The sequence below is a fragment of the Mizuhopecten yessoensis genome, unplaced genomic scaffold (assembly GCF_002113885.1).
Source record: "Mizuhopecten yessoensis strain PY_sf001 unplaced genomic scaffold, ASM211388v2 scaffold10945, whole genome shotgun sequence".
NCBI classification, from domain to species: Eukaryota; Metazoa; Mollusca; class Bivalvia; order Pectinida; family Pectinidae; genus Mizuhopecten; species Mizuhopecten yessoensis.
The window spans coordinates 252,556-278,013 of NW_018408800.1; the positions used below are offsets into that span (position 1 = coordinate 252,556).

General features: G+C 34.5%; 2 protein-coding genes across 2 annotated transcripts; both read right to left on the reverse strand.

Moving 5' to 3' along the window:
- Positions 1 to 66: 66 nt before the first annotated feature.
- On the reverse strand, positions 67 to 11,201 carry LOC110463941. The gene is made up of 13 exons (XM_021518899.1): positions 11,145 to 11,201; positions 10,741 to 10,868; positions 10,429 to 10,558; positions 10,134 to 10,327; positions 9,733 to 9,826; positions 9,400 to 9,622; positions 8,128 to 8,309; positions 7,014 to 7,166; positions 6,636 to 6,781; positions 5,290 to 5,432; positions 5,031 to 5,128; positions 2,590 to 2,728; positions 67 to 863 (listed from the first exon to the last, which is right to left on the reverse strand). Exons 2-13 carry the CDS (start codon positions 10,767 to 10,769, stop codon positions 778 to 780), a joined length of 1,617 nt encoding a protein of 538 aa, XP_021374574.1. The 5' UTR covers positions 10,770 to 10,868; positions 11,145 to 11,201; the 3' UTR covers positions 67 to 777.
- Positions 10,898 to 18,612, reverse strand: LOC110463914. Its single transcript, XM_021518853.1, has 12 exons — positions 17,784 to 18,612; positions 17,449 to 17,624; positions 16,318 to 16,452; positions 15,504 to 15,670; positions 14,977 to 15,175; positions 14,360 to 14,472; positions 14,002 to 14,116; positions 13,420 to 13,623; positions 12,509 to 12,691; positions 11,771 to 11,920; positions 11,271 to 11,348; positions 10,898 to 10,978 (listed from the first exon to the last, which is right to left on the reverse strand). The coding sequence occupies exons 1-12, from the start codon at positions 18,610 to 18,612 to the stop codon at positions 10,898 to 10,900; spliced, it is 2,430 nt and encodes an 809-aa protein (XP_021374528.1).
- Between the last annotated feature and the right edge of the window lie 6,846 nt (positions 18,613 to 25,458).

The following is a 25,458-nucleotide window of genomic DNA, read 5'->3' on the forward strand; positions in this document are numbered from 1 at the left end:
ATGGAAGTGAACTTATTATCATTTAGAACAAAACAAACAGAATAACTCTCAGAAAAAAGAACATACAGGAACAGTTTTGTTTGATTAAATTTCATTTTATTGCAACATTAAATTCAACAAGGAAATATCTGGACATGAATAGAAATAAGAAGCAATGAACAAAAATACATTACCTTTTTTCAAATTGTTATTTCTACCAAAATAGTTATTCAATGTGTTATTATCGCTAATAGTAATAAATATGTTTTAGCTTTAATTTATTGTTAAGATTTTTTTATTTACTTTTTATTATTTTGTCATATTCTAATGAAGCGTACCAGACGTTGATATCACTCCAATACTACGGTATACAAATACGTTCAGTCATACTCCATAATTTCATTAATGGTTTATATAAACTATTTCTAACGCTTCATAAAACTGTGCCTAATTTATGAACTAAAAGAAATATTCATTCTAAGAAAGTAAGCTAAGAACAACACGGTAATATTACTCTCAGATTAAGTTGTTGAGAAACTGTCAGTCGAACGTCATAGTTTCGTCAAAAACTACTTCTTAGATTCTTTTCTGCTGGTTGTGACTCCCCTTATTTTCATATCCTAAATAGTATGTCTAAGAACACAAGGTAACGATGCTTTAAGAATAAATTATTGAGAAACGGTCAGTTGAACGTCATTGGTTCGTCAATAATTATTTATTTATTTTTAAGCAGTTTTCTGCATTGTGTAAAGTTCTGATTCCGAAAGAAATGTCAATTCCGATAGAAAATGCCGATAGCTAAACATTTTGATTGAAAAATGTACCAAGTACAAGTGTAGCCAGCATTAGCACCCAACTACCGGTCACCACGGCAACGCCCGAATCTGAAAAGACATACACATGTATATATATCAATATTTTGTTAAATATTTAAAGCGATCAATTTTAATACATATTGTTTTTGTAACCAGGCAAAATTCGTATATTTCTTGGAATTAGAAAAAAAAAAGCTACCTTAAAATTAAAAATGTGCATTATGATAATATGAACGGTATTTCTTGATTTGTTTTGCAGCAAATTATTTAAGTAATTTAACAATTACATGCCATATATTACTAGGGGAACCGGTGAAACCGGGGCGGGGGACTATATTTTTCCTCTCCGTCCGTCTGTGTACGTAAGTATATACGTACGTACGTAACACCAATGTTTGTCAGCGCTCTAGCAGCTTCATTCCTTCATAGATTTTGATCAAACTTCACACAAATACAAAGAACCATAATATTTCGGACAAGTTCGAATTGCAGGGTTGTTAGGTCAAGGACACCGTTACTTTTTTTAGAAAATCCTTGCCAGCGCTTCAGCGGCTTCATTCTTTAAGGTATTTTGATCAAGCTTCAAACAATTACAAAGGACGACCATAATATCTCGGGCAAGTTTGAGTTTCAGGGTTGTTTGTTCAAGGTCAAGGTCACCGTTACTATTTTTTAGAAAATCCTTGTCAGCCCTCTAGCGGCTTCATTTCTTACTGGTTAAACTTAATTGAAACATATATATTTTTTCCTGTGACATTTCCTAGAAATATTAACCATTTCACTTATTGAAAATATTTGAAATAGCATGTAAACATTATGGTTCAGAAACATTAGGATACCTACAGACAAAAAATAACTTTCAAGTTCAAAGGGTCGTAACGCTGTTGAAAGGGCAATAATGAACTGAATTAAACTGGATAAGTAACACGTTATTACACATTGGTGATGATATTCACGTAATTGATTTAATACCACAAAAGCAACAAAATATAACAATCATTTTATTTTATATAATTCCACAGTAATAATACTAACATTACAATTTCTTGTATTATTATTACATTAAAATCAGTTACAAGCTGATATGATATACTTTTCATTTTCCCAAATTAACACCAAAGGGCACCATTTTTATAAATTATTTCAGTGTAATAGCTAGTGGGGGCCGGTAGGGGACATGTATTGCTTTAGCAATACTTAGTATGCTTGATATCTATTATCATACCTCAAAGCAAGGAATATTACAGGAATAACATTTCTTTAGGTAAAATTTTAGAAAATTAATCACCTTCCTTTTCATACGAACACATGTTTATGCAAGCATAAATGTGATTGATACAAACTCTCTACGATCCTGATACTAATTCCGTTTGATTTAAATGAAATGATTTCGTTAGATGGAATTCGTTTCAGCGATATACATTAGATACATTAATTACAATAGAATATCTTCTTTCTAGAGATTTCTATTTTATCAATGAGAGATCCTTTACTTTAGGAGTGCTCATTAATCGCAGTAAATAATTTTCAAAATGAAGTATTTAGTGAGTAGCAATGACTCAGATAAAATAACAAAATTGTTTTCTTACTAAAAATGTCCAAACATTATCGTGATACATTCATATACTTGTTATACCTTCCTTTGAACGAAGTCTTCGTATTTTGGCTGATTTAGTAATTAACGCCAAATCAACTTCTTACTATGAAGTAAATTAAATAAACAACATAGAATAACGCGTATCCAGTTACCAAAATATAAGAGTAACTTTCAAGTATACGAGATATGTTTCCGTACCTGAAGAAACAGTCCATGACAAGGCTGCCACCGTTTCAAGCGCAGTAAGTTGAGCAGATGTCAGAGCAGCTCGCTGACTTGCTGTTGTTGATTGCGCCTGAGAAGTACTGAACGTGTTGATTTGCGTCACGGTGAAACCCTATAAAACACAAAAAGGATGAGAATTTCCTGACCGGATTTGGTTTGAAAGTAACCTTTATATAATTAAAATAAGCTTGGATATCGATGTGCTGCTCATGACAAACAATCCTAATTAATTAGTCAATTGTTCCAACAAGCTCTGATTTGAATGAATTAATCAAATCCTTTGTTTTGTTTAATAAAGGTGATAAAATAATCAAAGTACCGAGGGAACTCAGGGATGCTGTATATGAAGGATTCAAATAATGGAATAAAGGAGGTGCTATATCAGGACAGAATGGCAGTAAATAATAAAGAAAATGCTGTTGAGTAAGGGTCATAATAGCCTATCCCTTAATCATAATTTACAATAAAAATATTTAGTACAAGCAGAGTATTGCTAAAACAATATAGGTCCCTTACTGGCTACTATTAGCAGTATAAAAATAAATAACGATAACCTTGACTCAACAGCCCTGCAATTGAATATTGGCTGATATTATGGTGTTTCAAATCGATGGAAACCCATGACGGAAATGACTGCATTGCTACGGAGCCATATTAGGAAAGTTTACGATAGAATAAAAAAATGTTATATAGATAATATAAATAAATAATTATGATATTATTATTACAATTTGGGAAGCTATCTACAAACTCGTTAGGCACAGCTGCTGTCGCATTGGGAAGCTATCTATAAACTCGTTAGGCACGGCTGCTGACGGCTACTTTAGTATAACCCAACATTCTCTTTCACTTGGAGACTTTCCATTGAGACAAAGAGAACACGAAGCCTAATTTATCAAGGACAGTAATCAAACAGTCGTTCAACAAGTCATGAGCATGAAACTACGCGATGATGGAAAAGGGGAGAAAACTCTTACACACACACACGCACACACTTAAGAGTATTGGAATACGAGGCGTAGTAATTTGAACCAAATATAGTTCGGAACTTTCACTGATTAAAAACGCCACTGTTAAAGATGTTTACTTATTTTCTTTTATTTTTGTTTTGTCTTATACAGATATATTTTACCATATTATATATCATTGATCATATCATGAAATAATGAACACATAATCTAAATATCTTTCACGGAGTTTTTTTTTTTTTGTGAAGAAATTATTCGGTCGAAAAAGCGAAGTAATCTAAGATTGATATAGTTCATGATGCTCACTGAAAAGATCTTAAATCTTAAGTTCATGTAGCACAGCCATTGTATAAATGTGACAATTCGATGAATAGTACAGCATGTTCTTTGTAATTTTCATCAGACAAATGGCCAGTGAAGCGTATGAACCTTGAGTTGCTAAATATGTGCGAGATGAAAAACGAAAACGATAAGTCGATTCGGCTACGCTAAACTATGTGCGAGATGAAAAACGTCAATCTTTTTAACATTTTTTCTTTGATTTATTGATCGTTTTCATATGTATTTCATCATTTTATATCATTAATCATACCATGAAATAATCAACACATTATTTAAAGATCTTCCGCGGAAGAAGAAAGTCTGTTGTTTGGTTTTGATTTGCCCAGGCTTGGCGAGGACCGCTATGAATGCTGTACACAGAATCCAAAAATGTACTTTATGTCATCGACGAACGTCATTTCACAAAAGAAATGCACCGACATTAGATATTATTATTCCTCATCGATTTTACAGCGCGTCTGATTGGTTTAAACACATCAAATGACAGGATTATAAAACATCCAGTCTCCCTCACGCGATCCATTTTCCTTGTTGAGTATCCCTCTCGGAACCCTCGCACATTATCGGACGAGTTGTCTCTCTTTGTAAGACTCTCTAACGCCCGATGTGTTCTGGACGACACCCAAACATCAACAATGGCTGTGAACGGGAGATTCCACCTCCTAACAGCTGAGAACGTGAAAGGCTATAATTGTTGTTCAATTTGATGTCAAATCAAAACACTGACAGTGATAGATATTTGTAGTTTATATATGCTACCAGACCTAATGAAATAATAAAAATATTATAACAATAATAATAATAATAATTGGAGGTTCTTATATACCGCTTTATCACAACCTAGCAACCTTGCATTGCCTAATGTTGATGTATTTTTGTTATATGTGTTACAGAACAGAGATTCCACAGATGGAATTTCGGAATAATAAAACACTTAAGGGAGACCTGAGGAGTTGTTCCCAATCGACAAATCATGTTCCCCCGGGGCTTCGCCCTCGGGAAACATGATTTATCTCGGGAAAACAACTCTTCAGGTCTCCCTCAAACCAGGGCAAAAAGTATATAGAATAAAGTAATTTTATATATCCGATAACAGTGACTTACAGTGAAAGTAGTATCAGGGATGTATGATATGTGGTTTGCGTCCACAGAATCTATCTGTGTTTCCGACAGGGTGGATATTTCATTGGCGGTCAGACCACCTGTAAGACAAAAAGGTAGATATAATGAAAAACAATTTTGAAATATATTCGCAATTCCATCGATCTTTTCCTATACTGTATATATGGAATTAAATGTTTTCCGAACGTATGACAATATTCATATAATTAGATAGAGCAGAATGAAAATAACAATGTTTTACCAATGACGATCCCAACATTGGTGATAACAGTGGTGTCCCATGTTGTGATGTCACTTCCGTAAGTTGCCTTTGCTAGGGCGGCAAAAGCTTGAAGTTGGGTGTCCTCACAACTTGTCAATTCACCAACAGCATCCGCAGCACTCCTTCATTAAGGTACACGAGATTAAATATCAATACAGATGGAATGCGACATAGTCACAGGTATATTGTAATTGATACCCTCAAAATGTGACCGGTTATCATAGAAGCTGTGCAATTTTTATGATAAGGAATATACGTTTATCGTAAGGCAGTTGCATCACATACATGAACAATATACCACAAGTATAGTAATAACAATTCATATAACCATACGCCGTCAAAATGTTCTTGACTTGAAAATCACCTGGCAATAACTGTTTTTGTGACTTGAGCTGATGAGAAAAAGACAAAATAACAAGGTTATGATTTCGGTTAACCAATATCTTTCAAAACGACGTTTCAACTGATATTCAATAGTCACTTTTCAATAACTGGTAGACAGTATACTGTATGAAGATGTTATATTTCACATTTCACTTACTTGTAGACAAATGACTGTAATGACAGGTGATATTTCACATCCCACTTACTAGTAGACAGAGGACTGTATTCAGAGGTGTTATTTCACATCCCACTTACTAGTAGACAGAGGACTGTATTCAGAGGTGTTATTTCACTTCCCACTTATTAGTAGACAGAGGACTGTATTCAGAGGTGTTATTTCACATCCCACTTACTAGTAGACAGAGGACTGTATTCAGAGGTGATATGTCACTTCCCACTAACTAGTAGACAGAGGACTGTATTCAGAGGTGATATGCCACTTCCCACTAACTAGTAGACAGAGGACTGTATTCAGAGGTGATATGTCACTTCCCACTAACTAGTAGACAGAGGACTGTATTCAGAGGTGATATACCACTTCCCACTTATTAGTAGACAGAGGACTGTATTCAGAAGTGATATGTCACCCCCCACTTATTAGTAGACAGAGGACTGTATTCAGAGGTGATATGCCACCTCCTACTTATTAGTAGACAGCGGACTGTATTCAGAGGTGATATGCCACTTCCCACTTATTAGTAGACAGAGGACTGTATTCAGAGGTGATATGTCACTTCCCACTTATTAGTAGACAGAGGACTGTATTCAGAGGTGGTGTTTCACTCCCCACTTATTGGTAGACAGAGGACTGTATTCAGAGGTGATATTTCACTCCCCACTTATTAGTAGACAGAGGACTGTATTCAGAGGTGATATTTCACATTTCACTTACTAGTAGACAAAGGACTGTATTGAGATGTTATATCTCATATTTCACTTACTGGTAGACAGAAGACTGTATGACGTTGATATGGCCCGTTTCTGCACCACAGGTAACATGCCCAAGAGATCTAAGTTCACTGGACGTGATGGTGCTACTGTCGCTTCCCTTCTCTAGGGCTAACCATCGCTGATACACAGCTATTTTCTGCCATAAAAAAAATCCAATTTTTACTTTGAATTTAATCAGCTAAGCTTGTGACTATGATATAAATCCTCGATAACGGACCAGTTGTTAGATATTCAGCAGCTGTACGTAAAATTCAATCAAAATCGTCCTTGCTAGTCGACATTATTTTCCACACAAGAGACTCTGATCGTAATACTTGGATACATATATTTAACTTGTATAAGTGGAACACTGTTGTTGCTTTACTTACCTTGAGACTATCCCAACCATCGAACTGTCCGAGTCGACTGACAGCGTCCAGGTCAAGAGTGAGGGTACCGATCTGGGACTCTGTAAGGGACTGACAGATCACACCAGCATTGTAAACGTTGGTGGCAGACCATGTGGACGGGTCACCCCAAACCTGCGGTAGAAATTGATTATATCTTAAGTTCATGTAGCACAGTCATTGTATAAATGTGACAATTCGATGAATAGTACAGCATGTTCTTTGTAATTTTCATCAGACAAATGGCCAGTGAAGCGTATGAACCTTGAGTTGCTAAATATGTGCGAGATGAAAAACGAAAACGATAATTCGATTCGGCTACGCCAATTTATGTGCGAGATGAAAAACGTCAAGTCGATTCGACTACGCTAAATATGTGCGAGATGAAAACGATAACAATAATAAGTTGATTCGACTACGCTAAATATGTGCGAGATGAAAAGCGATAACGATAAGTCGATTCGGCTACTCTAAATATGTGCGAGATGAAAAACGAACACGATAGGTCGATTTGACTGTGCTATACGCGTTTGTACACTCAGGTGTAATTAATGTAACATGATGAACAACTCGGCAAATCCAGTGGGCTACCTTTTATTTCTTACTTGGCAATACATGTGCAAGGTTCTAAGATCAATGCTCATTTTTGTTTATTAGGACAAGCACTTCCGGTGTGTTCCGATACATGTATCTACCATTATTTGCCACTTGAACAGGGTTTTCTCTCTCTCCATCACTTCAGACTTATTTTTGTCAATAGGCTCTCGCATATTCATGAACACGTCTTAACCAAAGCTTGGCGAATCGATTTGTCTATATGATAACCATCCCGTACATAAATATCACCTAGGTGTACATACGCTCACGCATAGCTTAATCAACTGGTCGATTAGACTGCCATCTCATACATATGTAACAACTTAGCAAACATTCGATTGCTATGTTATTGTCTGAAGAAGGTAATAATCCGCAATATCTTTCATATTGTTCTATTGAAAATGAAAAACCTTGTAAGATAACCATTGTATATCATACATCATCAAAATAATTATTTAACGAATCTTTTAAAATATATGATGATATACTATAAGCATACAGTCGATCTCATGGCAACGGCCAATAGAGCTGTTTCCTGTGCGTCACTGTAGTCTGTCACCGATCCCAATGTCTCAGCGCAATCGATGAACTCCTGGTCGTCCAAGTTGGATATTTGCGTTGTGGTCAGGGCTGCCAAACCGCTGGTTCCGATAGCTTGGAGGTCACTACAGGTCAGGGATGCTGATAATTCAAACATTGATAAATACCACTATTGTATACATACACTTTAGGTCAATACTTTGATATGTATGTTTGTTGACACAAGAACATTGCTACACAACTCCAACAACCCAAGTGGAGTTTAGGTGAGGTGGCACTATAAATGATACCGTTGGAAGTACGGTCCCACTACAAACAGAACACAATACAACTCGAACACACACACACACACACACACACACACACAGGCATACACACATAGGGAGATATTAGTCAGGTGGCATATGACTAGTTAGCGCCTGATAAGGCAGTTCCTGCGAATTCCTCAATATTATATTGATTAATGTATATGCTAATTGTATTGATTGTATAAAATTGTATATCTATGTACTGTAAAGCGCTTTAGAGTGACTTATGTTAGCTAGATAGGGCGCTATATCAAATGTTGTATATTTATTTATTTATAGATGTATATTGTTATATAGTTTCACTAATGGCCAGTATCGACCTTTCGGTTATTATCATTGTTGGAGGAAATCGTTCACACGACATGTGTGTTTGTCTTGAATACTATAATAAGACGTACTTGGGTTTCCATTCAAATATTTATATATACCTTTATATCATATGGGGGTTTCATATCTATACATGTCCGTTAACAGGGACTAAGTGTACCATTAAAGTTATATAACATTAAATTTGAGCAACACAGAGCAATTTTCAAAACATTTTACTGTGTATGGAAAACAATTCTGGCCAGATTGTTTCTTCAGAACATTCATGTGCACTATTTTCCCCTTTGTAAGTTCACTAAGTTATTGGGAATTTCGCATTACTGTATAAATGAGAACTTTCGCCCTTCACTGGGAAAAAAAATCCATATCCATATTAGAGTATTGTGAATTTCGCATTTTACTTGTAGTGACTGAATATAGTATATGGTGCTTTAACTTTCGCTGCAAGGATAAATTCTCCCACATAATGAAGGGCTAAAGTAACGAAAGTTATACTGCGGAGTACATAGTTATTGATTTCTGTTATTGCTATTGCCCTGAAACACTTATCATACGAGCACAACATCAGTATAGAATACCTAGCTTAATAACGCTACCTGTTGATCTCCGTTTACGGCCAGTCAAACCGGAATTGGAAGAAGTAAGGGATTCCTTGGCAGACAAAATTTTGGTTGCAACAGCAATCTTCAACGTTTTGTAAGTTTGCTTATCGGCGTCCTTGACATCGGATTTAAATCCACTTTTTTCACGTTCCTTGTCAGATTCTTCTTTTTCTTTGAACGATTTCATTATCGTTTCAGAGAGATCAGATATAGTTTCCTTGAAATAAAAAAACCCAAAAATAATAAACATATCGAATGTAAGCAAATTCTTTGCGTGTGTAATTAAGGGATATGTCTAGTAATTCTAAACTGAGGTTATCAACTCACATCTGGAATAGTATCGAGAATAGAAGAAGGTAAGTTTGCAACTGCAGATCCCAAGCTCACAACTGCCGACGATGTCATACTTGAACCGCTTGTTCTGGAAAGAAACAATAATTTTAAGCACGAAAACGGTTATAAGCATATGATTACAAGATATAATATTCAAGATAACCATGTAATATTTATTTACAGTGTGATTTTCTGATCATTTAACGTTTCAATTACGCTGCATGCAAAAAATTAGTCTAATATGATAGCCCCTGTCTTAATGTCACAATATTTGAGAGAATAGTGACAGGAATTGTAGGCAGTAGTTGTGTGATAGTTCAATACTTTATAGGTAAATGATGATTGTCTACTGACGCCTGTTTATTATGTTAAAGCAAAACGTTAAAGTGGCTCACATCCCCATCTTTGACACATAATTGTTTGCTAGTGCCTGCCTCTCGTCTTTGCCGAGACTGCATTTTTGAATGACACTTGCATATTCGTCTAGAGCATCAGCGTCCAACTCTTTGATGTATGTCTCAGTGATACCACACAACAGATTGCCGGCCTTTTTCAAGTCGTCTTTTGTGATCGTCCCAGATATTTTGCCCTGTAAATGTTAAACCGTATAGTTCAGTTATGAAAAGTAATCACATTGTATATCTTTTCTTTTGAATAGTACATCCAAAGAACTTTAAGATGTTCACTTACCACACACGCGACAAAGTAGTCCCATTTGTCCTCCAACTCGGCCTTTGTGAGGAGCTTTGTGTTAGCTGTAGACACTTTCTCCAGAATATCCAAGCACCTGCTTGAACCATACTTGTCTAGCTCAGCTTTACTGAAACACAATTATCAACTTATCATGTATAACTTTGAACGAGGTCGTCGAATGAACCACAATATTATGTATAATTACATGTAATTCGAATAGAAGAACTGTTTGTATTTTGAACAAAATTAAGAAATATTCATGCTCATAATCATGATTTTATATTGTAAGCATCCTGTCTGGGCTCGTACCTATGATGTGCAAGGATTTGCGCCGACATCTGACTGACTGTAGAACTGCTGGTGGAGGATTGGAGACTTGCAGCGTCAGTAGAGTCGAATGAAGTGGCGTTCTTTCGTTGTTCGTATAACGTCTTACTCTATACAAACGAAAATATGTTATACTCGTTCATTCTAAAACAATATTACGTGATCCTGATTTAGTTGAAGTCAATAACAATACTTCAACTGAAACGTATTCTTTGCTAATCTATCAAAAAAATTAGCAAATCAAGTTTATGCAGCAATGAAACAAAACATACCTTTAAATACACGCTTCAAAAGGTTGATAAGAAGAAGAATTGTGAAAACATAAAAAATATCTCATTTTAATAAAGTTACTAAAGTACACTTTACAAATAAAAAAATAGCATTACCAGGCCTCGTGTCAAGCATGGAGTTTCGCTGATTTTTGTGAGAACATCGAGGTAAGAACTGTCTTGCACGAAGTTGATAACATCTTCCTTACTAAAGCCACACGCATAAGGAAGAATATTTGTTACCCTCATCAGGGTAAAGTTGGTGTTGGTTGAAGTTACATCTCCGACAACAGTCTTCACTTTCTTCATCAGAAACCTTGCCTGAAGACATATTATGTATAATATGGTGTATCCAAGGTCGCAATGTAACGTTAAAACTGGTTCAAAACAGTTCTAAGGTGTTTCAGTTAAAACTGAAACACATTTCCCTTTACCCTGTATTATACACGACTTTGAACTAATGATTCTAATAATTATATAACCCATTAATCTTATTCTATACCGACATAACTTTATCATACATATTTAGTTTCTCGTACAAACATGATTTTCAGTACTGTTATAGCTGTTTTAAACGTACATAACATATATTATTTCATATCTGTCATGCATATATTCCCGTTTTAATTGTTAAACCATATATTGTCTTCACCATATACTATCTCTAGGAGCATCAAAACCCATATTCCATCTTATGCTTAAACAATACATTTTCATGTAGAATTTTTCTCATAAAAACAAACCTGCTTTGTGTTACATTCAATGGAACTTTCATTGGTTTCTCCGACCAGGTCGTCAAAATCCGATACAGAGGCCTCCTCTAGGTCTGATATGGGAATCTCCTTGGCGAGAGAAGTTTCCAAAACTTTTCCAAGACCAGCACCACTCTTCATCTGCATAATCAATATGGAAACCTTTATTTTGATACCAAGCTCTTTTGAATAACACGGGTATCCTCAATTATCTTGCTGTTAAATTCAACCACCGAACGATCAGTGGTTCTATATAACCTTAAAGGCCTGGTATAGCATAAGAGGCAGTTAAAAAGTTAGTTGGTATTGTAAAACCTAGTAGTACGAGAAATAAAGAATACAGAACGAAAAATATTCTGTAAATTATATGTATTTTGTTCCTCAAGACGGTGTTATTCTAACGAAAGTATACTGACTACCGGAATATTTTGCCTAGTCATTTGTTTACCTTTTGTCCTGTTAAACTGATATGCGCTCTGAGTTAATTTTTACGCTAATGACGAAAACAAGTATATTTATCTAGCTTTATACTTTATACTAATAAATGAACTGTTTAAAAAAACCTTATATACAATAATATAACCAGGTATACAGTATATCGTCATTTCAAAATACCATTATTTTCCAATTAAAATCTAATCTTTTCATTCTTTTAAGTTAAAGAATGCCCAACGGTATTTTTGAACATTGCAAAACACTTATGGAGAGGTTGATCAGTCGAGTGCTTACCTTTTGGATGAACTTTGCTTTGACGGCTTTAGATATTTGCATTTCTCCACTCTTGAGAGCAGTGTCCAGAGAGGCTACCACACTGTCGGTAAATGAGGCATCTGGTACATTAATCACCTCTGTAGCTTTCAATGCTAACACCGATGAACCCATCTTCTCAAGGTCATCGCTGCTGAAGTCTCCCTTTTCAAGTAAAACATCAGTATTAATAGGCGTGGTCATACCATTTTAATAGTAATTGTCCATATTTTAGCAAGACTATCCTGTGGATTTGCACAAAAGTAGCCAAACCTACTACCAACATTTTATGATTGGTTGCTTTCGTGTTGGTGAAACAGCAGAAATGTTTTAAGATGATACGTATATATCTCATAAAATAATTACCTATTATGAAAGGAATGTTAAAAACGAGGTTTACACATATTTTGTATTACTCTTAGTGCGGAAGAAGAGAGAAGGACTGTTAAGTGACATATCACTAAAGAATACGAAGAAACGAAGCTTCAGACTTAACTTCTTCGGTTTCATTTGTTGAGGATGATCAAAAACTATTCATGTTCTTTAAAAAGTATTTAAGTAAAAAGAATGGATAATCTTACTTACATTTGGTTTGTTGAAAGCCGTCTTTGCCATTGTCATTATTGAGCGAGCCTATTTAAGGTAAAACAAGATATTGCATTTGAGGGGATCATACATGAATAATGAAAAAACAGAAATTTAAACAAATTACTGTTTTAAAAAAGTAGATATAGAAACCGTTAGGTATATTTTATACACTGTTCATGAATTCTCTAATGAAATGGTATGTGAAGTCTTCATTATTGCGTTTATCTCTACCGTAAATTGGAAAGTATAACGTGCTAACTAGCAACCTTATTGAACTATGCGTCTTTATCAATCGTGGTAGGTACCTTTGACCTAGATTTCAAAGTCATGTTTTTGATGTCTCCCGAAGTAAGAGCTCCTTGCATAGCTGCAGGTGGCACCTGGTCAAATGCTGCTTTAGGAAAGAAAGGCAGCATGCAACCGATACATTCCAGTTTGCTGGCGTCAAAGGTTGTTGGGTCGGTGAATGTTGGCAGCTTACGTTGTATAACCTCGGTGATCATTCTCAACTAAAATAAAATACAAGTAGAGTTAGCTATGATTACTTCACATTCCACATCAAGTAAGATCTATAAGTAGGAAATCAAAAACCATGAACGTGTTATCGAGTAAATCCTGTTTTTTAGTTCCATGGAAAAAGAATATTAAACATTTTACAGTACGTTTTTATCTGCGTCATGATGCTTTACTTTTACTTTGATGTCTTCTCATCGCTGTAAGTGTCTTATCTTGTCTTCTTTTAGTGCCTTTACTTTCTCAAAACCTTTTATTTCATCCAAATATTTTCAAATTTATCTTAATTAACAAGAAGCATAAATTTAAACGAAAATGTAAGAATAAGAAAACATTATTTAGCATATCCTTTGCAAATGACATTAAAAACTTACGTCTGCTTTTCCTAGATCTGATGCTTTTTTACATATGTCACATGCAGCCAGTTCTAACGCTGTCGCATTTAACTCCATCATTCGGGTTTTATTAAACGCAAGAACCTTGATAAAGCTGAAATTATTTATAACATATATAAAATATAATATCAAACTTCAAATATCTAATGTAACAAATGTACAACAATACACAAAATACATACAAAATGTGAAGAAATACAACCAATAAACCAATTGAAGATAAAAAAATTAAATATGCAAGGGCGTTGAGAACCCATAAAAAAGGAAAGCACAATTTCTATTCATGTAAGAAATAAATTGTCAAAATAAATCAACGGAATATGTTTTAAGAACTTACTTAACAATTTGGTCTTTGTCCATGACAGTTACATCTAGAGACTTGCTGTTCTTCTCCATGTATTTCATTGCATCCTTAGGGTCAGTCTTACTCATGTCCACTGATGACATTGCCTATCAAAGTATGAAACAAGTATTTAAAGATGGTACACATATGTCACACTTTTACAGAACGGATTAGACAAAAGACAATAGAACCGATACAAAAAGTAAGTGACAAATCGTAACAAATCGTATTAAACTGTTATTGATCGTTAGTAAGTAGATATCGTAAGTTAAATTGAAACTGAAATAACATGCCCAGAACCACATCACAGTACTCGGCCTGGTCATACTATAATGACAAAGGGCTCCCAAGTCGTGTGGTTACCCCAAATGCTGAACGTTTAGCAGAGAGTAACAACTACCCTTTTATGGAAGTTTCTATAGTAAATCCTGTAAATAAGAGTAATCAAAACTTCTTAAAAATAAAAAAATGGTACAATTATGTGTACATGGGCAATAAAACCATGCTATAAAAGCACAGAAGAAGCTTAATTTGCATTTAAATGAAAACGTTTTAAATCCGTCGAAAACATTTCTGGTTGTTAGAGTTTTTTTTAAAAAAATAATCAGTACCTCCTGAACGTCCAATACACCGTCAAAAAAGTTCGGACTTGCACCGCATTTACTTAAAAGGTCCATCCAATCAGATTTAATGTTGGCAGGAATGGTCGCCTGTGATTTCATCGCCACCAATTTGTCCTGTGTCCGTTTGGCAATAGTTTGCACTACTTTTACCGACAGCTTTCCACAAAAAGGCATCAAAGTCTTCATGCTGTCAACCAATTTAAACCTTGGTATGCATTGTATGAACAAAACTAACATTAGAAAGCAATGAGTTCGTGTCATGGTTACTGTGTTTCAATACATTATCGGATCAATTCATTATGTATCGGAGCGAAACGCTTCATGTAATTAATTAACTAATAATTAATTACAACATTGATAATCCTTCTAATTTGTAAATAATTATGGTAGATGATATCAAAATTATTTCCATATATTGTCATATATTTCTGTTTGCCTTATTATCTTAATATACAGTCACAACCACTTGTATAAGGTGGTCTTTTACAAGCGCGTGACATATTAAATAATCTTACTTGTCGATAAGAACATCGATGGGTACGCTCTCAAAATGTGTATATGTCAAAAGTTCAGCGAAGTACGATAGAGTTTTGTTCCACTCGGCGTCGTCCCAGTTTGTGAAGTTGGTAAGATCAACAAGTGCTAATAGGTCTGTCTTAGATAGACCCTGGCCTCCACCCTGCTGTAAGTATATACACCTCTAATTTATTTTGCTTTACCTGAAGAAACATTTAGTAAGAATCGTTGCTCTTCAATAACGAACTACTTTAATTGTTTGATAAATAGACACAACCAAAAATATGACAATAACAAGTTTTAAGAATACTTGTCAATAAAATAACACTTTCACGAAAAACGTTTTCAAATACCCATGCACAATTTCAATCGTCAACGTGTTTCATATACTGCATGTATGAGTCAAATTATCATTATTTTGTGAATAATTATGAGCTCGAAAATTGTAAATCATTGTTGTGATGTCTATTTCCCCTGTCATATGTACCAAAAAGACACCCGGTGATACGCGTTATGACGAGAAAATCGACATCGTTACTTGGTCTAAATGTCACCTTTCACAGTTGTGTTAAATATCCCTTCACAAGTCATTTCATTTAAATACTTAATTATTAGAGATGACAAAAATACAAAAAAATGTTAATTATATGATATTTATGTTGAATATTTATGCCCTTGAAGAAAACGTATTTGCCAATCACCCGCTGACGTTACAGTAAAATAGCAATAGAGCTTTACAAATTGTAATCCAAAAATGCAACATAAAAAGCACAATTGTGCATATTGTGTGTAGAAGGATAACAATAACTTTACCAGCAATATAGTTGAACAGTCGAGGTTCCTGAGGATTGCCGCGCGAACCAGACAGTCAACAGACTTCAGCTTGTCACAGACCAGTTCTTTCTGTGCCTGGTTCATGGTGCTGAATACTACTTTCTCCAGGTTGGACTGCCAATGTTAAAAATCAAAATCACATTATTGATTTAAGCACTATATTTATAATGTGACATTTCCGTATGGTAAACATTATAGAGATATTGTCAACAATAACATTACTATCAATTTGGTACAATTTTATTAAGTTTTCGCCAGACATACATTTCCGGGTCAAACGAACTATTTGAGCAATATTTTTATTTTACTTTATTTATTTCCTGATTTTCCCCCAGGAAACACTTATCTATTGGTTTTGTTAATGCTTGTTTTTACTTTCGCAGTTATTTAACTCATAATTGATTCGCAGGGATTTCAATTTCAAACAACAAACATATCGGTTACAGAAACTGTGTCTAGCATGTTTTTGCGTAATATTTAAAGTTTTCACCGTCTAATAACTGTAACTACACACTCGAATTTCCCCCAGCATGACTATAGCTTTAATAAATCAGTCCTGAAAAGCAAACCATACCTTGTTGGAATTTTGTTGGAAAAAAATAAAAGTGAAATAAAAAAAAACGTAATCAACAACAGTGTTTTGAGTGTAAAAATTCAGAGGCCAGACCGGATTTGAAACCTGGACCTCAGATTTGATATTGTCGCTCTAACCGATTGAACTGCCTAGTCAATGTATATAATTGGACTTTACTCTCGCATGTTTTCACGAAAGTTAACCAATTTTTCTTATCGATACACACGGAGGTTATCCATAATTTTAAGAAGATGGCATTGTACCGTTACTTTTATTACTTTAACTTGCTATAACAAATGTTGTGGCAAATAAAACTTGGAAATGATGTCCTAATTCTAATTATAAATAAATTGATCAAATTTTTTAAATTGTCCGGTTTCCCCTTAAATATTTAATATTCTTTATTTATTTGTTGCTATTAAAAGTTTCAAGAAAAACATCAAGTACATTGACTTCACAAGAAATGATGCGTTTGATTTGGGTTATAAAGTAATGTGTTTTTACTTTAAAGTACCTATTTTCCACAAGCGCTATACCTGTAACGAGGCGTATATTTCCTTTGGGAATGTGGCCATGTCGCGTGCTGTGACAGAAGTGGTGTCGTTGAGGAACTCCTTTATCTTCTGTTTAGTCCTTGGTGACAGCTTTGCCCATATTGTCATGTAGGACGTTAAGCCTTCACAGGACGCCATCTTTGCATTCACAATAAAAGCTGCAATATTGCGAAAACATTATGCATAGCATAGCATTTGGGTATAAATGATCATGTATTTTGTATACATAAAGAGCAAAAACAATGTTCGAAATTATAAATAGGTTGTTTGTGATTCCTTAAACTATATGTTTTAAGTCGTAAATCAAATTTACTTACTTTTCATATCTGATGTTTCATTATAAGCCTCAACAAGGTTCCGTGGAAGGGATGACAAAAACCTCTGCTTTATTTGTCCATACTGATCATATGCCATACAGGTAGACGACTTTACGAAGGATTGGCAGTAGCTACATTCCTTTGGACAGCTGTAAGACACGACTGAGCCTACACTTGGTTGCACTGGAGGACGAGTTGCAGGACGTGATACAGAAGGCCTGTTTCCAGAGGTAGTACGGTTGTTTGTCGGAACAGTCGGCCTGTTAGCACCAGTTGGACGGTTGTTTGGTTGAACAGTCGGTCTGTTTACACCGTTGGTGCCGTTGTTTGGTTGAACTGATGATGTGTTTACACCAGTTGGACGGTTGTTAGGTTGCACAGACGGCCGACTGGCACCAGTGGGCCTATTTGCACCAGTAGGGCGGTTGTTAGGTTGCACAGACGGTCTGTTTACACCGGTAGTGCGGTTGTTTGGTTGAACTGTCGGTCTGTTTACACCAGTTGGACGGTTGTTAGGTTGCACAGACGGCCGACTGGCACCAGTTGGCCTATTTGCACCAGTAGGGCCGTTGTTAGGTTGAACAGTCGGTCTGCTTGCACCAGTGGGTCTGTTTGCACCAGTAGGGCGGTTGTTTGACTGAACAGACGGCCTGCTTGCACCAGTTGGTCTGTTTGCACCTGTAGTGCGGTTGTTTGGCTGAACAGTTGGCCTGTTTGCACCGGTAGGACGGTTGTTTGACTGAGTTGTTCCTTTCGTTCCCTGCTGCTTTTGTTGTGACGTTACTTTCGTTCCTTGCTGCTTTAGTTGTGAGGATCCTAATTCTATCATAATAAATGTATTCCTTTACAAGGGAAATAATTGGATATAAAATGAATGAAAGTCATGAATATTAATCTTTTGTAATATATTCTCTTTTGTTTTACGGAGACCAAGCTAAATTTGATTATAATAAATCAATCACAATGTTAATACATAGGGAATGATACATAGTCGTGTAACTCTTTTGTTTTGTTTTAACAAAAATAAACTTACCTGGAACTGTCAGGAGTACTGCAAAAGAAACAACAGGTTCATAGTATGAGCAGATAAAACAATTGCCTTGTGTAACCACAAAGTTAAACCTGTTATCATCGGTATATATTTCTTTCGATATTTGGCTAATATATAGTTTTACACATTTCAGTACGATGAGAGATTGATATGATGTCCGAACCACACTCAACCGTCTGCAATTATAGTTGTGCTGGCAGAAAAACATTAATAACGTGGTCCTTGTTTGGAAACATTATCATCGTTCCTGTGTCATAGCTGTACGTTGGAATATGTATTGAAAACAGCTGGCAGATCAGACGTTTACCTAGGCGTTACGATTTTGAAACAATTATATCGTTCACTTATTGTTTTCATATCTTATATTATAAAAGATAATAAAAAATATGGTATATATTGTATTTGGTTTGTGTTGACCATGGACCCTCCTTGATAGCATTTTTTTGGACGTCACTGTGACTTCATTACCACCTTTGTTATTTAAGTTTCTACTATAATGAGATGGGTTTAAAGTGATCACCAAACGAAACGTCCCACCATTAAAGCGTAGGGATGTAGTCATTGACATTCTATGCCCAAAAAACACATTCTATTAATAATGGAGGTTCCTTTTCTGCACAATTTATCTTTCCATTTAAATAACATTTCCTCATCAGTACTTCTTATAAGATCAGTTTATTTATATCAGTAGGGATGATATAGTGTATTCTTTATTTAATATAAAAAGGTGTCAATATTATGAAATTAAGCTGTAAGGTCAAGTAGACTTGGCCCTTTCCATAGTTTGTCCTTAAGCTTGTAATCGGGTATCGACACACTCACGACACTGGCATTGATCCTATTGTGATTATGAGTACCATGACCTGAATATTTAACACTGGTAGCCCAGTTGATAACCTGGTCAGCTCTGTTGAATAGATTACAGAACAAACGGCATAATGCCTTAACAAACAGCACAGTAATCTTAAATAATACAATAAACATCAATGCATATACTAGTAGGTAGTGATATGGATAAAACTAACATATTTTTTCTAGATGTCTGACGTAAGCACTTTTTCGAATCTACTATTTAGTAAAGTTTACTATTGATCAGCCTAAAGAAAGATGCTAAGAATTAAAACAAATCCTATTTAAGGCACCCGTGAATGCGCCAAACACGAATCGATGTTATTTACCTTGATACCAGCTATTTATAAACTTAAAATATAAAGAATATGGTTGAATAGTCCAATACAACACAACGACAAAAGTAGTTGAAAGCTAATATAAGACAAATTTAGACAAACGTGTTACACAAGTGTTATGATCGCTTTTATGTTCTCGTAGTGTATACATATCATTTCTGTGTGCTTTTTGAAGGTCGATATTTTTTTAATACGCTCATGATCGTGCCTTGTTATTTTGTTGCCATTACAAAATTCTTAAATTGAGATGTAACACTGCTTTACTTTCATCTAGATTTATATGGCGGGTGTCATCGATAAAGCAGAAGCACTAACCCTTCCGGAACCCATAGTCTTATTTCCTTCTACTTTTTTGAGTGTCTCCATGAAAATCTTTCGTTTGTTGATATTTTGCCTTAGATGATATTAGCACACCTGGCACCGAAAGGCCATGTGAGCTTATGCCATACTGCGTGGTCCGTCATCCGTCGTCAGTCGGTCAACTTTTTCTTTTGAACGACTTCTTCTGAAGAACTGGAGGACCCAGGGCCATGCTATTTGGCCAGTAGGTACATCGGATGGAGTGCTATACAGTTTCCACATTAAAATGACCTTGACCTACTTTCAATGTCACTGGGGTCAAATATGCTAAAAAATTCAAACAACAATATCCTCAGAGCCATTTGAACTAGAGTCATGATAGTTTGGTATGTTATGTAGACCAGAAGTGCAAATATTTTTTTCATGACAGTTATAAGGTCAAATGTCAACTTGAAGTGCAAGTCGGGGGTTAAAGGTCAACATGGGTTAAATGCTTTAACAATGTTCTTTTCAAGTTCCATAAGGCCCAGGGTCATGATATTTGGCCAGTAGTACGGTATCTAGGATGAAGTGCTATGAAGTTTTCTCATTAAAATGCCCTTGGTCTATTGTCAAAGTCATAGGGGTCAAATACGTTAAAAATTTCAAACAACAATAGCCTAAGAACCATGATAGTCATGATACTTGGGTATGTTATATAGACCAGCTGTGTGAATTGTTTTCTTTATTACAGTAATGAAGTCAAAGGTCATCTTTAAGTGCAAGTCGGGAGTCAAAGGTCAATGTAGATTAAAAGCTGCAAAATCAAAATTTCAAATTTCAAACAACAAAATCTTCAGAACTGTTTAAGATGTTTAAATGTCTTGTGTTCTAGTTACCAAATTTGGTCTTAAGTTACCTATATGTCAGTTTCATGTTACAAAAGAAACAGGTGAGCGATACAGGCCCTCTGGGCCTCTTGTCTATTTTAGATCGAATTATGGTTTAATTGACACATCGGTATTCTCTTGTTTTGATTTTTCCAAACTTAGAGCGGAATTAAAACCCAATAACAAGAACAGAAAAGATATGACAATAAAAAAAATAACATATATTATTTACATTTGCTCTACAATGTTTCTAAAATCTAAGAGGGAATTTGAATTAAAATATCAATTTATTGTCATATTGCAAATAATTATTCATATCAAGCTACCGAGCGTTATTCGATTCATCTGCAGTCCTGTTCAAGTTAATAACTCTGAATAGAATTCTGTTTAATGCTTAAATAAAACGGAAGGAAAACTGTGTTGTTCGGAAGAGTAAGTGTTTTCTAAACATCAGTCGTGAATATTTTTGTCAAACCTACAGTTAGATGTCATATTATTCTAGCGTCTCTATGTAATGCCTAAATGTTTGTATTATTTAACGAATTGTGTTTTTATCCAGAACATTCTAATACGTGGGGCATGCTTGGAAGTAGTGCATATACTACTGTTAAAAAATCATTTTCTGTTTCATTCTGGTGATCAAACATTGAATTTTGTGGATTAATATCATTTATAAAAAAAAGTTACATTTAACATTTTCACTTGGTTCGACTTTCTGGCATTAAAGTATCGCCGATATAAGATAATATCTTTCGTTGGAACACAATATGATAGCTTCAAAATCGGGTAGAGAACTGGAATACAAGATAAACCCAAGTTGTCGGACAGGTGCGCCACCTGACCATCCTATTTCATTACAAAATCACCTAAGATCTTTTTCTTTTATGAACGTGAACGTTTTAAAAGGTGTTTAATATTATTGAGCACATGTAAAACAAGGCATGTAAAGTCTCAACATAGATATCTATATGTTATCAGAGTAAAACTTTCAAAAACTCAAAATATCTGACGTTTTAATATTGTATAATATATAATTTATAATGTATACAAAAATGTTATATTTGATGATATAATTAATGAATGCTATGTACTTATGGTATTTACTTAAGCAACTTAACCGACAAATCGTTATAGAGCTAATTCCAATGAAAATAATAATTAGGAAACTTTTCCTTAATTCTTTCAAATCAGTAAAACAATATTTGAAAATAAATCGCTATAAATTATAAGATGCATTTGCACTTACCAGTAACAAACAGAAGGAGATACAAGCACTTCATCTTGACCAGCAGTTGATGTATCCCCGACCAGCGGGGACTTACTTTACAAACGACCTACTGACAAATCGTTAAACCCATTTGGCCACTAGTAACCTAATGTTGCTTTTATTGACATAAACATTTAAACTGTATGTCACGATCAATTTGAGGCATTATTAAACCACTAGTATAACAAATATATACACATGTTTGCCTTAATGCGATATCAATCGAAATATGCTAAGCAGATTACTTGCTTATTCAACATAACTTAATTTATTTATATCAAATATCTTTAACATGATACGAAAACAAAATGTGGAAAAAACACTTTTCGACAGCAGCAAGCCGTGTTTGTGGCATTTATTCATACAAGAAGAATAATCGAATCCTCATAATTCTAAAAGCACTTCTTTTCATATAAAATATAATCTCTAAATTGCAATTGATCGTATATTGACACAATTTCAAATTCAGCATCAAATCAAGTAATTCACTGGTTTTCTAAAATAGCAGTTGAAGTGTTCTATATGTTATCACACACATACAAATACAATTTAACATGGCGGATATAAACGATAGCTTCAACCGTTAACATCATAACCACCCCTGTAAGAACTGTTATGTAGAACAACAACTTACCCCGACCACATACCTACAGGTCGAGGCTTAAGAAATCAATAAACCAGATATTACCCACATTACTAGTGAGGAGGAAAATGCAAATATAGCCAGGCAGCGTTTTGTCTGATATTTCTGTGTTAGTAGCATTCTACAATACAAAATCGATGGTTACTTTTTAACATTCTGTGGCTTTGAAAACAAGATAATTCTACAGTTTGATGATTTAAATTTAAATTATTATAATCCAGAATCTTCACTGCTATGCACTTGTTGGTTTGAGCTGTCTTTTTGCATTGTTTCACATGTTTAATATGAGTCACTAAGTTATTAAGATTGCTGCCCGGACCATTTCATTATCATTTGACTCGAACAACGAAACGAACATAAGAAAAACTACTTTTGACATCGGTTATATTTAGTGTAACTACGATATTTGAATTGCATTGATAAATTATACAGTACTGAAATATATTCATATTACTGATACATTTGACATGAGCGTCTTGAGCTCATTACCATTGTTTAAACTAATACCTTACACACAATACCTGGCACAAAACACGTATACCTGCACTTTTGATAATTTTATGTTTACTTATTGTCATTTTTCCATCACCTCATTTTCAATTTATTATTATGGGTAACCAGCTTACTTTCTTTTCAAATAACTGGAAATAACATACTAATGTTATCCCAACTCTTATCATGACATGCGTCTAACCATCCCAACTTTTTGTTATATTAATTATTATTAGTATTCTTATTGTTTCAGCAATTGTTGTACAAGTTCAGCACATGACACACATGGGTCTCGATCTAAAGATAGAGGCAACAGGTAACTGTGCATGAAAGAACCATTCTGGTTATACCATACCAAACATGATAGCTGCAAATAACGACTTTTGGTATTTGCCATAGTGTAAATAAATAAGTAGAGTTACTACCAAAGTAAATGATAATACTTTAGATTTATTTTGTTATGCTACGACACATCGACTTGAAAAAGTCACTCAGATTTCACGTGTCAGACTCATGTCGTTGTACACGTCAACACAACCAAAATGCATTGCCTATGTTATCAAGAGTGTATATAAATGTAAATTCTATTTATAACGAAACATTCTATAAATTCATGCTTTGTACCTCAATTTTATAAACGGAGCAGTTTTTAGATAAGCCCGCAAATAAGCCTGGAATGAATTTCATAAATAACTAAAAATAATAATTGCATACATGTTTTATTTCGATATATAAACAATGCATACTATTTATACAAATAGTAATGTACTACACATCAAAATATCGACGACATACGATACAGTATTAAAACTTATTACTATAGATAAAAGATATAAAAGAAATTCTGTGAATTGATGGGATGTGATAATTTGAAGAATCAATGCATAGCACATTAAGTACACATTAACAACCAAAGCTGCCACCTCACTTATATTTCTACCAGCTTATTAAAGCTCGTTTTCGATTAAAAGAGTTGAAAATAAACTCAAGTCGGATCAATTTGATTACACTCATCCGTTATGGAACCCCTATATAAACACTAGCTATCACAAAATTAAAGTAGATATATAATAGGATAACACATTGTATTTACAGCTTCGATACCTTAAAGATAAATACACGATAACAAAGGTAGACACTTGATAACTTAAACAGTTGAACTGTGTATAACGTCATGATTACTAAGTCAAAAGATGTATTTATAACCGTTTACTAACATAACAATGACTAAAACAAAATACAACAACAAAACTATTTAATAGTAGGAATTAGAATAAATATATAAAAAAAGTAATAAAAACAGCAGCATCCATGAGGGTTTCACCGTGCCCGCACCATTGTCTGTTGAGAACAAAGAAAACGAGTATCACAAAAGCATAACTACTTAATAAGTCCATGTATTTTTTCTTGATATTTGAAGAAGAAGAAAACGAAAAATGAAAATAACGTATAGGACACGAATATGACAAGCAGATAATATATTCGAAATAAGAGATTTGCTTCGAAACTAAGACCTTATATAAATATAAAACATATATAACATTCCACAATGGAGCTGTTTTAAACAAGTCACATATTCATATATTATTGTTGAATGTCGATGTGGTGCATGCCTGACTTAACTAATCTGGACTTAGATGTCAACTGATGTCAACTGATATACTCGTTCTTTACGATGAGGATACTTCTAAGACAAAATCAAACGCTTTGTTGACCAACACATTATGTTTTAAAATATTTTCCCTTGAATTCATTAACCAAAGGTATTTGAGGAAAATTTTGCATCTTCCATAATGCGCGACTACCTGGTGTGGATTTAATTTAGGGCCAAGGTAAATATGTTCAAATCGAAATAATTATTAAGAT